Source organism: Leuciscus leuciscus (genome assembly GCF_965113295.1).
Source record: "Leuciscus leuciscus genome assembly, chromosome: 9".
Classification (NCBI taxonomy): Eukaryota; Metazoa; Chordata; class Actinopteri; order Cypriniformes; family Leuciscidae; genus Leuciscus; species Leuciscus leuciscus.
In genome coordinates this window covers 22,592,139-22,606,998 of record NC_138733.1, presented here as the reverse complement: position 1 = coordinate 22,606,998, position 14,860 = coordinate 22,592,139, and the positions used below count along the sequence as shown (strand labels likewise).

The 14,860-nt window shown below is 37.5% G+C and overlaps 1 protein-coding gene across 3 annotated transcripts in view; it reads left to right on the top strand.

Moving 5' to 3' along the window:
• Positions 1 to 4,351: 4,351 nt before the first annotated feature.
• The window catches only part of brip1 (BRCA1 interacting helicase 1), a 31,682-nt gene continuing 21,173 nt past the window's right edge, over positions 4,352 to 14,860 (top strand). The window contains exons 1-7 of one of the 3 annotated variants that reach the window (XM_082180783.1): positions 4,352 to 4,546; positions 4,857 to 4,983; positions 5,162 to 5,273; positions 5,825 to 6,016; positions 8,852 to 8,991; positions 9,087 to 9,245; positions 13,422 to 13,724. In XM_082180783.1, the coding sequence (XP_082036909.1) occupies positions 4,891 to 4,983; positions 5,162 to 5,273; positions 5,825 to 6,016; positions 8,852 to 8,991; positions 9,087 to 9,245; positions 13,422 to 13,724 (999 nt within the window). In that variant the 5' untranslated portion in view covers positions 4,352 to 4,546; positions 4,857 to 4,890. Of the gene's footprint in view, positions 4,547 to 4,856; positions 4,984 to 5,161; positions 5,274 to 5,824; positions 6,017 to 8,848; positions 8,992 to 9,086; positions 9,246 to 13,421; positions 13,725 to 14,860 lie in introns of all 3 variants that reach the window. The other 2 variants (XM_082180782.1, XM_082180781.1) reach the window with 2 other exon arrangements.

Genomic DNA, 14,860 nt, shown 5'->3' with positions numbered 1-14,860 from the left:
ATTTCAAAGAATAAATGTATATAACCATTGATTTTAATCAATTTATATATTTATATTACAAGCACAAAGCTTGATTGGATTTTTGATTTTGATTGGATATTGAATCTACTGGAGATAGAACCTTATAATCCCAACTCGGTTTATGTTTTTGTGAGATGGAACCTTTTTATTTGATTAATTATTAATAACTACTAACAATTTATTTATTTTTTTACAAAAATAACACCACACAGGCATTAATAAACACCTAATGGATCAGATTATGTCAAAAACTCAATTTCGACCAAAAGTGGAGATAGAACCTTATAATTCTAAGCTCACGACATGCCTTTGGTGTGAGAGACCCGGGTTCGAATCCACTGTGAGACACCAATGTGTCCCTGAGCAAGACACTTAACCCCTAGTTGCTCCAGAGGCGTGCGACCTCTGACATATACAGTGCCCTCCACAATTATTGAACCCCCTGGTAAATATGATCAAAATTGGCTGTAAAAAATAAATCTGCATCGATTATCCTTGTGATCTTTCATTCAAAAAATGTGAAAAATTCTAACCTTTCATTGAAGTAAAAGAATTGAAAGTGGGGGGAAATCACATTATGAAATAAATGTTTTTCTCCAAAACACGTTGGCCACAATTATTGAAACCCTTTTATTAAATACTTTTTGCAATCTCCTTTTGCCAAGATAACAGCTCTGAGTCTTCTTCTATAATGCCTGATGAGTTTGGAGAATAACTGACAAGAGATCAGAGACCATTCCTCCATACAGAATCTCTCCAGATCCTTCAGATTCCCAGATCCATGTTGGTGCTTCTCCTCTTCAGTTCAGCCCACTCATCAGGTCAGGGGACTGAGACGGTCATGGCAGAGGCTTCATTTTGTGCTCCACAACAAATTTTTGTTTTGATTTTGATGTTTGTTTTGGATCGTTGTCCTGATGGAAGATCCAACCACGGCATATTATAAGATTTCTAGCAGAAGGCGTCAGGTTTAGATTTTTTATCTGTTGATATTTGATAGAATCCACAATGCCATGTATCTGAACAAGAAGTCCAGGACCTCCAGCAGAAAAATATGCCCACAACATTAAAGATCCAATGGTATATTAAATTGTACACATGGGGTACTTTTTATCCTTGTGTTCACCAAACCCATCTAGTGTGTTTGCTGCCAAAAAGCTCTGTTTTAGTCTCATCTGACCACAGAACCCTGTGTTGTTTGAAGATCCAGTCGTGTCTGACAATTAAATTTGCTGGAATTTGTTTTTGGATGAGCGAGGAGGGTTTTTTTTAAACCCTCCCAAACAACATGTGGGGATGTAGGGGTTGTTTGATAATTTTTTTTTTTAGGCTTTCTGACCCTAAGACTCAACTAATCTCTGCAATTCTCCATCTGTGATCCTTGGAGAGTCTTTGGCCAGTCAAACTTTCATACTCGCCGTGCATTAAGACAGTATAGACACACGTCCTTTTCCTGTCAGATTCATAACATCTTTAGTTGGTTATAACTTCTTAATTATTGCCCTGATGGTCAAAATGGGGATTTTCAATTCTTTAGCTATTGTCTTACAGCCACTTTCTAGTTTGTGATGCTCAACAATCTTTTGCTACGCATCAGAACTATATTCTGTGGTTTTACTCATTGTGATGGATGATTAAGGGGATTTGGCCTTTGTGTTTCCTCATATTTAAACTTCTGTGAAACACGAAGTCATAGCTGGACAGTTTCATGTTCCTAGTCACCCTGGTGTACTAAAAAAGGTAAATATTAATGGGAATATACTTCAGAGATATTTTACTCGTAAAAAATTCTAGGGGTTTCAATAATTGTGGCCAACATGTTTTGGAGAAAAACATTTATTTCATAATGTGATTTCCCCCCACTTTCAATTCTTTTACTTCAATGAAAGGTTAGAATTTTGCACATTTTTTGAATGAAAGATCACAAGGATAATCGATGCAGATTTATTTTTTACAGCCAATTTTGATCATATTTACCAGGGGGTTCAATAATTGTGGAGGGCACTGTATAGCAATTGTAAGTCGCTTTGGATAAAAGCGTCAGCTAAATGAATAAATGTAAAATGTAAATGTAAACATAAGTTACACAACTGCACTGCTCTGTTGGATGTTAACAAATAGAGCAAATGATCTGCAAGATTAATATGCATCTTAGGTGATATCACAACATCAACTGGTGTAGCCTTTAGTCATGTACCTGCTGGCTGAGGATGTAGGTGATAATGTTGAGCTGGTTATGAATGTACTGTAGATCATGAGGTCCCACCGGTCCAGCTAGGGTGAAGATAGAATCACTAGACTCCCATCAGCCTCTTCTCTCAAATACACACCTGCATATACAAATAAGTTTGAGTGTTATTTGTTATATCAATTATATTATATCTGAAGTAGGAACTTATTACATCTCAAGCTCAAAGTGAGGGTTATGGCAGGTGTTACGTCCTTAGGTCTAGAGTTTCTAGTGATTTTCATTGTTATAACTGTTGGGATTTGCACAATGCTGCTTTTCTATGTAATATCACCCCGGCCCAAAATGCTATTGTTTTGTCTTAGCTTGGAGCACTTGAGTCAAATATAGCTGAATACTGTCAAACATCCACAAAATAAGTCTCGAGAATTAAACCTCTCGTTTTCTCTGAGCATTTCTGAACACCAAACCTGCAGAAATATCACATCTGAAATGCTGAGTGATATGGAAATGAGGTTTACGGCACTCTGAGCATGTTAATAATGCTAATCCTGGGATTACGGGCAAATTTTCAAGGTGCAATTACATCACCAAGCATCTTGGGATCACCATAATCACAGATTGTGCATGACGCTTCAGCATAATCCTGCCTCATCCTTATTAACTAGTTGGTGCCATCCAGACTCCTGTTGAATAACAGTTTTACAAGACTTTGTTTTTTCCTGATTCCAACTGACCTCAGATCATAATTTCACAATTTGATATGTATATAGTTAATATATATATTAAACATAAGAACATCACATCAACACTGTCAAACATTTTATAAATCGGGCACAATCAAAATTGGGCTTCATCCCAAAGGTCCACTTTCCATATTTCACCTTGAGTTTAACCATGGCCGAAAGGTTTGATTTTTATTTATTTATTATTATTAAAAATATATAACTAATAGTGTTTTTTTTTTTTCCTGAGTCACCATCACCTTGATATGTAACACTTTGTCACATTAGATGAATTTAAATTTAAAGTTATTCATTTTAATAGCTAGCAACACCAGAGAAACAAAAATGGCTGCTGCTTATTTTAGTGACACTATAGTGTAGAATATCACCCTGTATTCATTCAATGAAGCTAGATTTGCCAATAAATACAATACAATTGACGAATTATTATTTATTTATTTTTCTAATGACGCGGACCCGAGATAACTGATAGGCAAGGGAATGCATATTGTGAGAAATAAATGACAGACTACAATGAACCCCCAAGTCGAAAATGTAGAAAAGATGAATTGAAAGTCTTTCTTGCCCCAGTACTACATTATCGGATCTCTTTGTGATATCTCAAACTCAGTGGACAGTTAACGTTAAGTTACCTGAATAAACTTTCTCAAAATAATCTCACCTGCCCTCTATGTGTATCAGTGCCACCTGTTGTAGTCACGAATTACTTTCATGATTAATTCAGTTATACTTATCGTCACACTAAGTAAAGTTCGGTTAGTTTTAAGTGCGCAAGAATAAACATTCGGATCTTCCTTAACGTTAACTGACACGCTTGTGTCCTAGCTGGACTGACTTCATTTAATTAGAATTACTTTTATTTTGAAAAATAAATATATATTTTTACAAAAATAAAAAAAGAAGGTATGGAGACAGTTAATTTCATTTTATTAATGGAACGTTTCTAGTTATATTGCTAATATAATAATAATCCCATTGTATCACTTCCAACAAAGTGTAAAACTTTACACTGTGCGTAGGTTCCCTTTTATAAAATGTTCTATTTCAGTTCGAATCATCTTTGCATATTTACAATAGAAAAAATAATTACAATATTTTCCATGCCATTATAACATAAATCGCAGTTTTAAAAAGCTCCAGTACAGGATTAGATCCTATTGGTCTTGTTGTTTTATACAGTTTTATCTGTTGTGTTTTTTTGTTTGTTTGTTTTTTGTTTTTTCAGCTGCTCAGAAGAATCTTATAATGATTTAATATCTTTAAACATTTAAGATATAAAAACTCACAGGGAAATATGTGATATTATTTATCATTTTTGAGAGAGAAAAAAAATTAAAGGAGAGTGTCTTTTATTTTGACTGTGGGCGTCACGTTGACGACGTAGGGACGTCTTGTTTTGTGTGCTGCAGCGCGGGAGTTTCATTTTCCTGCCTCGTTTTGTTTACACAGCTAATTTTATCCAGTCAAAAATGTAGTTTTTCGTTACGACGTAATTCATTTGCTATTCCTCTAATTTGCATTACTCCTGAGGTAACGTTAAACCAAGACTTGGTGGATCTTACGGGTGTTATTTTCATGCTAATCGCAGCAAGTATGACAAACTAACTTGCTACGCAGACAGTTCTGTAGTAACGTTAAAATGTTATAATAAAACACTCGTTTATTATTTTGTAGTCGATTGAATCATGTCTTATATTAGATATGTTATTTGTTAGGTCAAGTGTCGGTTCAAATATTACTCGTGTAACGTTAATTAAGATAGATGATGTCAGGCTAATTTAGTTTAAATTAAGTGTTTAACGTTACCCACAACACACTTTGATAGGTGGAGCTAAACTGTCAAAAGTGTCAGATGAAGAGAGTTTTCCAGTCTCATAAAGCTCTAATGTTTGTGTCCTCAGACACTGACTTCCACTGGACACAGAGACACACAGAATGGCTGGGGCTCCAGTGGACTACACCATAGGAGGGGTGAAAATAAACTTCCCCTGTAAAGCTTATCCCTCTCAGCTGGCCATGATGAATTCAGTAAGATCTGTTGTCTTGAGCCTGGCGACAGACTTGTTGATGTGTTTTACAGTGAATTAGCTTTGTCATCAGTTTCATCTTTATACAAAACATTTAAAATAGCCTCTTTACTTTTGTAGATTGATAGGTCTGTAATTTTCATTTTTGGAAACGTGTTTTTCCCCCCCATTTCTCTTAGATCATTCGTGGACTTAACCATGGAAATCACTGTCTTTTGGAGAGTCCTACTGGCAGTGGGAAGAGTCTTGCTTTGCTTTGTTCGGCCCTTGCATGGCAGCAAGCACAGTTTGGTATGTCTAGAAATCTTTTCAATGAGCTGTAGTGTTTTTAACTTTTCAGTCAATCGTTCTGGCATCTACGCTGACTAAGGTATAGAGAGCAACAGATAAACGATAATTTTAATCAGACTGTACTTTGATGTTTGGTGATCGCGCAACATCAAACCACATTTACATTATGAAACTGATGTGTCAGAGGTGAATATGCAGGTTATAAAGCGTTTTAGGTTCATCGTGTAGCCAAAGCACATGTTATCACTTTGAGAGAACCAATAAAAAAAGACAGAAAATTATAAATATTTATAGATGACTGTACTATACACCAAATATAATGCTGAAAATAATGCTGTATGGACCATTTTATGTTAAATATGGTTTGAAAAAAATTTACAGGTTTGTAAATTTGAGTCTGGAAAGTCTGGAGTTTTGAAATGAAAAATGTGTAGGAAGATGGAACCTGTATGAATGATGATGTGATACTAAACTCTTGTTAACTCTTTTTCTCTATAAAACAATGCACTTACACAATGCCTCGTATTTTGTTAATTTTATCATGTCTTAAGGTAAGGAACAGCCCAATGCAGGCACCAGTTCGGCCCACTGTAATAAACCAGAAGTGGTTACTCCATGTCAATGTGTGTGCCACAGCCAAAATGCACATCCCACTTTCAACCGCACAGCATCTAAACCACCTCTGGTGGATCTTGCTGGTGAAGGTACTTCTGCTGAAGCTACAACCCCTCTGTCAAAAGGAGGTGAGCATTTTCTGAAACATTTTTATGGTGTCGTAAGTCAAATTAATTTGGTAACCTTGTGATGGATTCAGTGATTCATTTATGTTGATTCAAACCAATAACTCACTTGTGAGTGTGAGTCTTTTGAACAATACATTAAAATAACTGGATCAAAGGAGTACCTTAATTTGTTTCGTGAATCAGTTCAGATGGTGGTTGAGCTTTGTTAGTGTGTGTGTGTGTGGCAAGTAAAAAACAGTGCAATAAAAAGACATCTTGTAACATTTAGATGATTCTACAAACTCATTACTTACTGTAGATGAAATACAATTTCTTAAAGTCTGTGTAAGTAAGTAGTTTATTCAGGAATACATGGCCTCTCGGCCCATAGTTACAAAGTTACAATAGCATGACAGATGCTCTTTTTTTTCATTCTATGATATATGTACAATGCTAATCTCAATGCATGCTTTGACTCACAAACCTGTGACACATCAACACAAACATCACCAACAAGTGTGAGATCACTCAGATATTTCTTACGCAGATCCATATACAAAGAACAGTCATACAAAAAATGCTTCTCATCTTCAATCGCAGAGATATTAGTTAGTTTACAATAACTACAAATTCTTTCTGTCATTGGTGTATTACTCCATCTACCCGTTTCAATAGCCAAACAGTGTCCTGAGCATCTGAATAACAACAAAGACCGTAACAACTGTATGTTATATACAGATGCAATGTAGCTCTCCTGTACCACCATTGATTTGCATTGTGAATATATATTCAACTTCTTATTATCTAAGACTGATGTGTACCATGCGTTCTGTGCTCTTTCTCTTAATCGTTGGTTCAGAATAGATGTAAATATTCTTGTATCACCTACACTTTGGGCCTCCCAAGCACTAGAGAAACCATTGAGATACAATAGAACTCGAATGCAGGTAACCCATGTTTTTCTACCTACTTCATCCAACTGAAAGAGCATATTATAAAAAAAATGTGGATACCGGTAATTAGGCATGGACACTAATTTTATCCAATACATTATGCACCTTTTTATATAGGTAGTGGATAATGCAAATCTACCCAGGTCGCCCAAAACAGCTACATTGCTCACACTCGAACTGATACATAAGAGTCGTTACTTAAAGTCTGTGATGCTATTTTAAAGGCTCTTAATTTTGTTTTGTGGTTCTCCTACAACATTACTTTAAGCACACTTTACTTACTCTGATACTGCAGCAAAAACTACTTTCCCAACTAATAAAGTTCACACATAATTAAAGGCAAGTAAACAGTCAGTAAAAATTAATAACAAATACACAATCACAGATAAATGCACTATAACAAAGTTACAAATAAAGTAAGGTCTAACTGTAGTATTAATTTCAGATACAGAAATGAAATAGCACTGGAATGGTTTAAAATCTATTGAATATGTAAACTTGCAAGACAAAACACTAGCAAATTATAAACTTTCACTCTATGGTGATTAAACTTGCAATTAATCCACAAATCACATGCGGCATGAACAGCGTTGCCTGGTACGTACGGATCGCAGATCAACTATGATCCGTTTAACCACTAGTTTTAGTCAATGAAAACTTAGTCACATTTTCGTCATGCTGCATAATGGTTCAATTGATTATCCTGATTATTTTGCTCAATATTATAACCACATCTATTGTTGTCATTTGAAAAATTACTGCACTTTCACGCAAGCACAACTCAAGAGAACATCAACCCATACGCATGGTTTATTTTGCCATGTTTCCAAATCTTATTTTACCAAATCTAGTTTCCTGATTTATTATATTTATCATATAAATGAACACTCACTACTTTATGAAAACTGGTAAAACAAGAAAAATATAAAATGCTTAATATTAATTCCAAATTATGTTAAGGTTTTTCTATTAAAACAACAACAAAAGACTTTGTACTTTCACACAGAGCTTGCGTAAGTGCATTTATTAATCAACCACAAGAGAGCCTAGCCTACTCAATAACTACATTTGTCATGCATTTTAGGCTACGTCTACATTAATCCGGATACATTTGAAAACTGCGTTTTTGTTTTCGTTTCAAACCGCTCTGTCCACACTAGCGTTTTCCAAAAGTTTTGCATTCATACTGAAACGTCAGAATACGCATAATTCAACTTACTGCGCATAAAGTTCTCATGCTATTCTTCTGGCAGGATCATTCTATTTAGCAAAATATCTCACCATTCACTGATGCGTCCAGGTCACACTCAGTCACCAATATATGTTTGGTCTAAAACGCAATTGCCCTCAAGTTTTGTCACAGAACAGCAATTGCAAGTAAATTTTTTGTCATCTTTGCAGGTCTGCGATATAAAGAGTGTACAAAGTAACATATCTTATGCAACAGTGTGAAAGTGAATAGCACAGGCATAATACAGGTATAAACATAGATATCTATTGGTTCAATATGCATCACATGACTAAACATGCGTCATCGTTTTCAAATACCTCAGTTTTCACAGTCCTCACTACAACACGAAAACGGCATTTTCAGATGTATCTACTTGGGTGTGCGTTTTCAAAAAGCTCTTTCTTTGTTGACAAAAACGCCGTCTCAGTGTGGATGAAAGGCCAAAACAGAGAAAAATATGCATTTTCAAACGAAAACGTATTAGTGTGGACAAGGCCTTAATCTTTGAAACTTTACAAACCTTTTACATTTACGAACAGCTATATTACACACTACATGAAAGGTAGATCTGAAAAAGCATTATAGGAGCACTTTAAATGTGGATTCAACACTTTGATATATTACTTAAGTGTAATCCATTTTCTCATAAAGTATGTATCTTTGTTTCAGCAGTCAAAAGTGACCAGCCTAAAAAGTCGACTTTGTCTTCCCGTCTCTCTGAGAAACTTCAAGCCTCTCTCTCCAATGGAGAACAAGATGATGATTTTAAGATGGACAGGAAGCGCATTCGTACACCAGGCATAGAGCAAAAGGTACCGCTACCAATAGCTTCTATTCCTGTGACATTATTGATTGGCTTGTTGAGTCTTGTCGTCACACTCAGGTTTTTTTTTTTTTTTTTTCACAGAACGGCAAGCGAAGATGTCTCGAACGAGGAGTGATTTACATTGATGATGATGAAGAGGAGGATGATCTGGGGAGACCGGTGCCTGGGGCTCAGAGTTGGACCATGGAATTGAACAGTGGTGCCAAAGCTGCCAGCTGCCAGTCGCAGCCACAGTGTTGTGTAAGTGCACCTCAGACTCATTTTCTACTCGTATCTCTAATTTGGAGAATATGATGTAATAGTGTCAAAAATAGCTATGAAGAGCACTGTTTGATATTTCTCTACATTTCATCATCCAGTATCCATTAAAGGGATAGGTCACCATTTTTTTATTTTTTTATTCTGTCATCATATACTCACCCTCATGTTGTTCCAAACCTGCATGAATTTCTCGATTGTGTGGAACACAAAAAGAAGATATTTTGAAGAATGTTGTTGCCCTAACAGTTTCTCAGTACAAGTAATTCATACAAGAAAATCATATATGTTTGGAACAACATGAGGGGCTGTGAATGATGACAGTAATTATAATTTTTTGGTGAACTATAGCTTTAAGACTTCTGCTGTTTTGCTAAGGATGCCACTGGAATAGTATTTATTATTAAATAAACAATATTATAATTCTATATTTAATTGTAACTATATTTTATCTGTATATACTATATATACTTTTTTATATTATATATATATTATCAATATAATGTTATGTATTGCGTTGTATTATACATTGACCACAGGGTGGCAGCAGAGGATGGGTCAAAACAGGTTCATGGGGATATTATTGGATTCATTGCATGTTTTTCACACAGCTGTGTTCTTAAGCAGGCATTATCTCCATTTAATTATTGTAATTTGACTAGTGCTGTGTCACAAAAAGCCATATGACTCTGATTTAATGTACACACACATAGTCGCTTAGGCTACATCTTATATATGTTGGATGTTAGTTACTAAAACAATGCTCACTACAGTGTGAATGCAAAAGTGGGTTTTTGTTGATGTTTGGGGATACTAGATTCACTTGATCACAAACTTTATGGTACGTTATCCAATCTTTCGGATTGAAAATCTGCCTGACATTATCTGTAAATTGATAACCTTAAACAGACAGTTTGTACTTCTTGTAGCAGAAATCCTCCTAATTGTGGGGTTACCATTCATTTGGCTTGTTGAGAGAGGCTCACATGTAGGGCTATAAAATGCAGCTCAGCATCTCCATGTACTGCATGAGGAAAATCTGATACAGTGTAACAAACACCACAGGTATTCACATGGCCAGTGGTGAAAGGAATCTGTGTCAGTGTGAACGCCCCGTCACACTGTAGGACATATTGCTTACAACTGGCACAATGGAAAAGGGAGTGACTTGTCTGACGTGTTCCTCGAGATTGGTGGACGGTCACCGAAGAGGACGGCCTGGGCTTGATGGGCGGGCCTATGGGTGTGTTTGGTAGGGGGAAGAAGAGAAAGTAGGCCTTAGGTTTCACTCTCTCACCTGACACCGTTCTCGGCCCCTGCCAGCGCTGACTGACATCTTCAATGGGCCCTTTGAAGCGAGCTCCAGTTTAATTAAGAGGTTTGCCTTGCTTGGCAGTGATCTGTGAAAGCCTGGGATAAATATTGAATGGGGTTCACCCGCTGGTTACGGTGCTCCGGGGATAAACAGGTGCTTTGTAAGATTGGGGATTTGCTGGGTGGGGGCACTCCGGGGCAGCTATCAGGAGGGCTATATGGAGTAAAGACCTCACTGAAATGCTTCACTCGCTGTCTCTGTCTCTCACCCGCTATCTCCTTTTCTCTCTGTCCATCTGTATGGTAAGGGTGCAGTGGCCCAGGCAGGCGGACAGTGTGAGATTTCAGTCTCTCAGGTGTCAGGCTCTCAGAGCCAGCCTGTTGAAATGCAGTCTCCATTGTTCGCGCTCACACTTGGGCCTGCATCTTCCACCACAGGGCCATTGTAGAGCACAGACAATCTAGCCTCACCATCTCAAACACAGGAGCTGCTCTCTCCACACCTCACCTGGCAAACAGAAATGGCACTGTCTAGTAGAACAAACCCAGCCCTTATAATGTTTTTTTTAGTGAATCAGTCATCAGCTATGTATGTTTTTTGTTGTTTTTTAAGAGAACAGTTCATAAAAGGCATTAACTTGGGAATCTTTTGACTTCATATTGAGCTTCTGTTTTTGATTCACTGACTCGTAAGAGTCATTTGCTTGCGAATCAGGCTTCACTAGTAGTGCTGTATGTTTTTGTTTCTTAAAAAAGACGGGTTCATAACTTTTTTCACTTGGGAAACTTTTGACTTCATTGGTCATTCTGTATTTTTTTTTTATTCGCTAGAAAGGAGTATTGCGCATAGAAGTATTTCATTTTAGAATCAGACTTCATAGGTCGTGCTGTGTATTTTACACACATCGAACACTTTCCAAATCACTTATTTTTTTATTTTTTTTTTATCCAGCAAAAATAAAGTTCTTTCTCTATCCTGTTCTTTCTTTCTCTATCCATTACCCCTAAAACACATCACATAGTGACTTGCAGCTTATTTTTTGTATTTGTAGTATGTGTGCTGGCCCTGAACTGTAACTAGCTGTTAGGTCCCACAAGAGCTGTGAAATGCTTTCATTGTACACCAGTGCTGCAACAAATCCCTGAAGACGCTTTCCCAATATCCTTGCTCATTTTTTGGTTCCAGAACAATGGCCACATTTTATTAGCAGAGCAATGAGCTGCTAGATGCATCTGCAGGTGTCTGCCCCTGACTGGAACAGCATGCTTGGGTTAACACTCTCACACAATGCCACGCACTGTTTTATTAGGAGCCGCTGTTGAGGTCTGGAGCGGCCTGAGGTGTAGCTCTCTGCTCTGCTGATATCAGGGCCTCGCCGGAAAGAATGCGCCAGTCCGCCTGAATGTGTCTATGGCGGCAGGTCTGGCCAATGGAGGCTGTTATCTGCATTCCAGGGGTGTCTTATTTGCTGTGCGGTAGCGAGAGGGGCCGAAACTGTGGCAGGCTGCATGTAACGGATACCCTTGTGTCAGCTGTTTCCTGCACGGCTACTGACAAGGCCTCCCATTCACAATCGGCCCTTTCTCTCCCCCCTGCGATGAATAAGTAATTATTCAGTATAGGAGGCAGGATACTTGGACTGGCCTATTGAATGTGGCAGCAGCAGGTAAGGTGATCGGCAGGGCCGTAACTCTTCCTGCGAAGCCGTAACCTTAGCTGCTGCCAGCTCTCTGTTTATTTAGCACGTCGGACCTGGTCTTTGTCCCACCGGGGGACGGTTTGCAAGACAGGCTCACGTTCGCTTCCATTCTATCACTTACTGTAATATTTAATGACAAACAAGGTTTGAGAAGCAACTCAGGTAACTGGAGCTGGACCTCTTCAGTGGAGTGCAGGCTAAAGGACAGCTTGATCCCTGATGTGAAGGTGTAACACACGCCGTGACTTAGCATTTGCTTATGAGGGATAATCTTACTGTCACTTTTAGGAAAAGAAAAGAAGCTACTGTTATTTTGAAGGACTGAAGGATATTTTACATGCATGCATTAGATTGAGTGTTAAATGCCAGCAAAGGTAAAATTAAAAACAAATAATTTAATAACAAAGTTAAATGTAATCTAATTAAATTTCAAAATGAATATTCATTTTTTTAATTCTGTACATTATAATGGCATGATGCCTATATTCACTTTTAGTATTTAAAGTGATTTTTTTTATTTATTATTATTATTTATTCTTTTTTTTTTTTTTTTATACAAAATAGTAACTGTAATATCAACCAATTATCAGTCATGCCTGGACAAAATCATGTTGTTGAAAGGAAAAAAACACAAGTAGTCTAGATTAAAACACTTCACAAGCTTTTCTTGTTTTGTGCATGCAATATTTCAGTACTCGGACAATAACACTGTCTCCCACAGAATGAAGCAATGACTCTCTGTTTGACACCAACTGTGTAACACATGAGTTGTGTCATTCCCATGAATGGAGGAGAAAGTGGGACACTTAAAATGCTCATACCATCCTCAAGATCGGTTTCACCACTAGAGCTGGCTGCAGGCAAGCATGGCCCTTTGTGTGAAAGCTGCAATTAAAGAGATCCAATCAGGGGGCCAGTAGCATGAACAATGGCACGGTCTAAAATTACAGTCTTGCTTGGGGTCATTCTGTCTTGACTTATAGCTTTTGCCTGTTATTTGAATGATTATCTGTACGACTACTAATACAAAAGCCTTTTCATGAGCTGGACAAACAAGGGCTGTAGAATTGCTTCAAGTAGGTTGTTTCTCTTTGTAATGTTTACGCTTGACTTGTTTTTCTCTCTCTCTCTTTGTGTCCGACAGTCTCCCGTGTCTTGTTCTCTCTGTCCTTGCGCCAACCTCAAAGCAGGACAGAAACTGGTTGAAAAGTCCAAGGACAATGAGAAAGACAAAGAGGGAAGCGAGAGGAAAAAAATCCCAAAGATCTTCTTCGGCACTCGTACTCATAAGCAGATCACACAGATCGCACGGGAGCTGAAACGGACGCTTTACTCCACCGTGCCCATGACAATACTGTCCAGCCGAGACCACACATGTGTCCACCCCGAAGTGGTACCTCATGCCAACCGCAACGAGCGCTGCAAGGAGCTGCTGGAGGCCAAGAACGTGAGTCACCCCTTCCCAGGTTACACCGTGACATCGCAACCACCTTTAAGCACAGGTTCTTCATTCATCTGTCATCATTAGTGCCCCTGAGAGCGATAAAAGAGAGTAGATTTAGGTTCACTGAGTTCAAGGCCTTTTATGAGACTGAACTCTGAACTCGATATTGGTGTTGTGAGAGAAACCTAAAGATAAACAATGAACCTTTTTCTCTGTAGTGATGCACCAAAATGAAAATTATTTGCTGAAACAAAAATGCAGCCTTTATTTGGAATAACTCAACAAATTGTATTAATATTTTTCTGATATTTTTCGTATTAAGAAAATAGTCTATGAATATTAGAATATTTTTAAAATAGAAATAAATATTAAATCTATAAAAAAAAAATTATAACCAAAATATTCTAGTATTATTTTTATATTGATATATTTCTAAATGGTAAAAAGATTATGTTGCCATTTGTACTTAAAGATCTTGTTTCTGACAACTTTAAAAAAATACTGTGCTGTTGTATAGATGTAAAAACAGTGCAGTTATGCACATGTTGTTCAATGCAAACTTAGTGTTAAGTAGTAAAGATGCAAAAGGTCACATTATGATGTGATCAACCGTTGCGAAATCTGCATGGGGAAATTCCTGATCGTGTGGATTTCTATTGAAATGACTGGATTTCACCTGCAACAATTCACAGAACAACAGTAAATGTGGCCGCACCTTAACAGATTCTGTCTGCGTTTCCGACATTTGACTGAAGAATTATATTTTCGGTGGTCGAAATTGTGGTGCATCCTTATTAGAATGGTGTCAGTTTAGATTTATCATTATGATAACAGTGTTTTTTTTTTCTCCTCTGTGTGTGTGTAGCAAAATATCACCCCTTTACACACTATTTCCACTGACCACCTAAGTGTACAGGTCATGGCCTTTGCCTTGTTTCATCATTGAGTGTTGGGCCTAAGTAGTGATCAGCTCATCATGAATTTGTTTGCCTTTGAAAGTCTTAAATTGGATCTTGTGAACGGAGATTGACCCACTCTTTCCTGTGGAACCAAACACCTCATTTCCTGATCTTCACAGTGGCCTGCAGGCCAAACAGCAAGTGTGGCCACTTATTCTGTGAACCCTCTTCTCCTTTCAC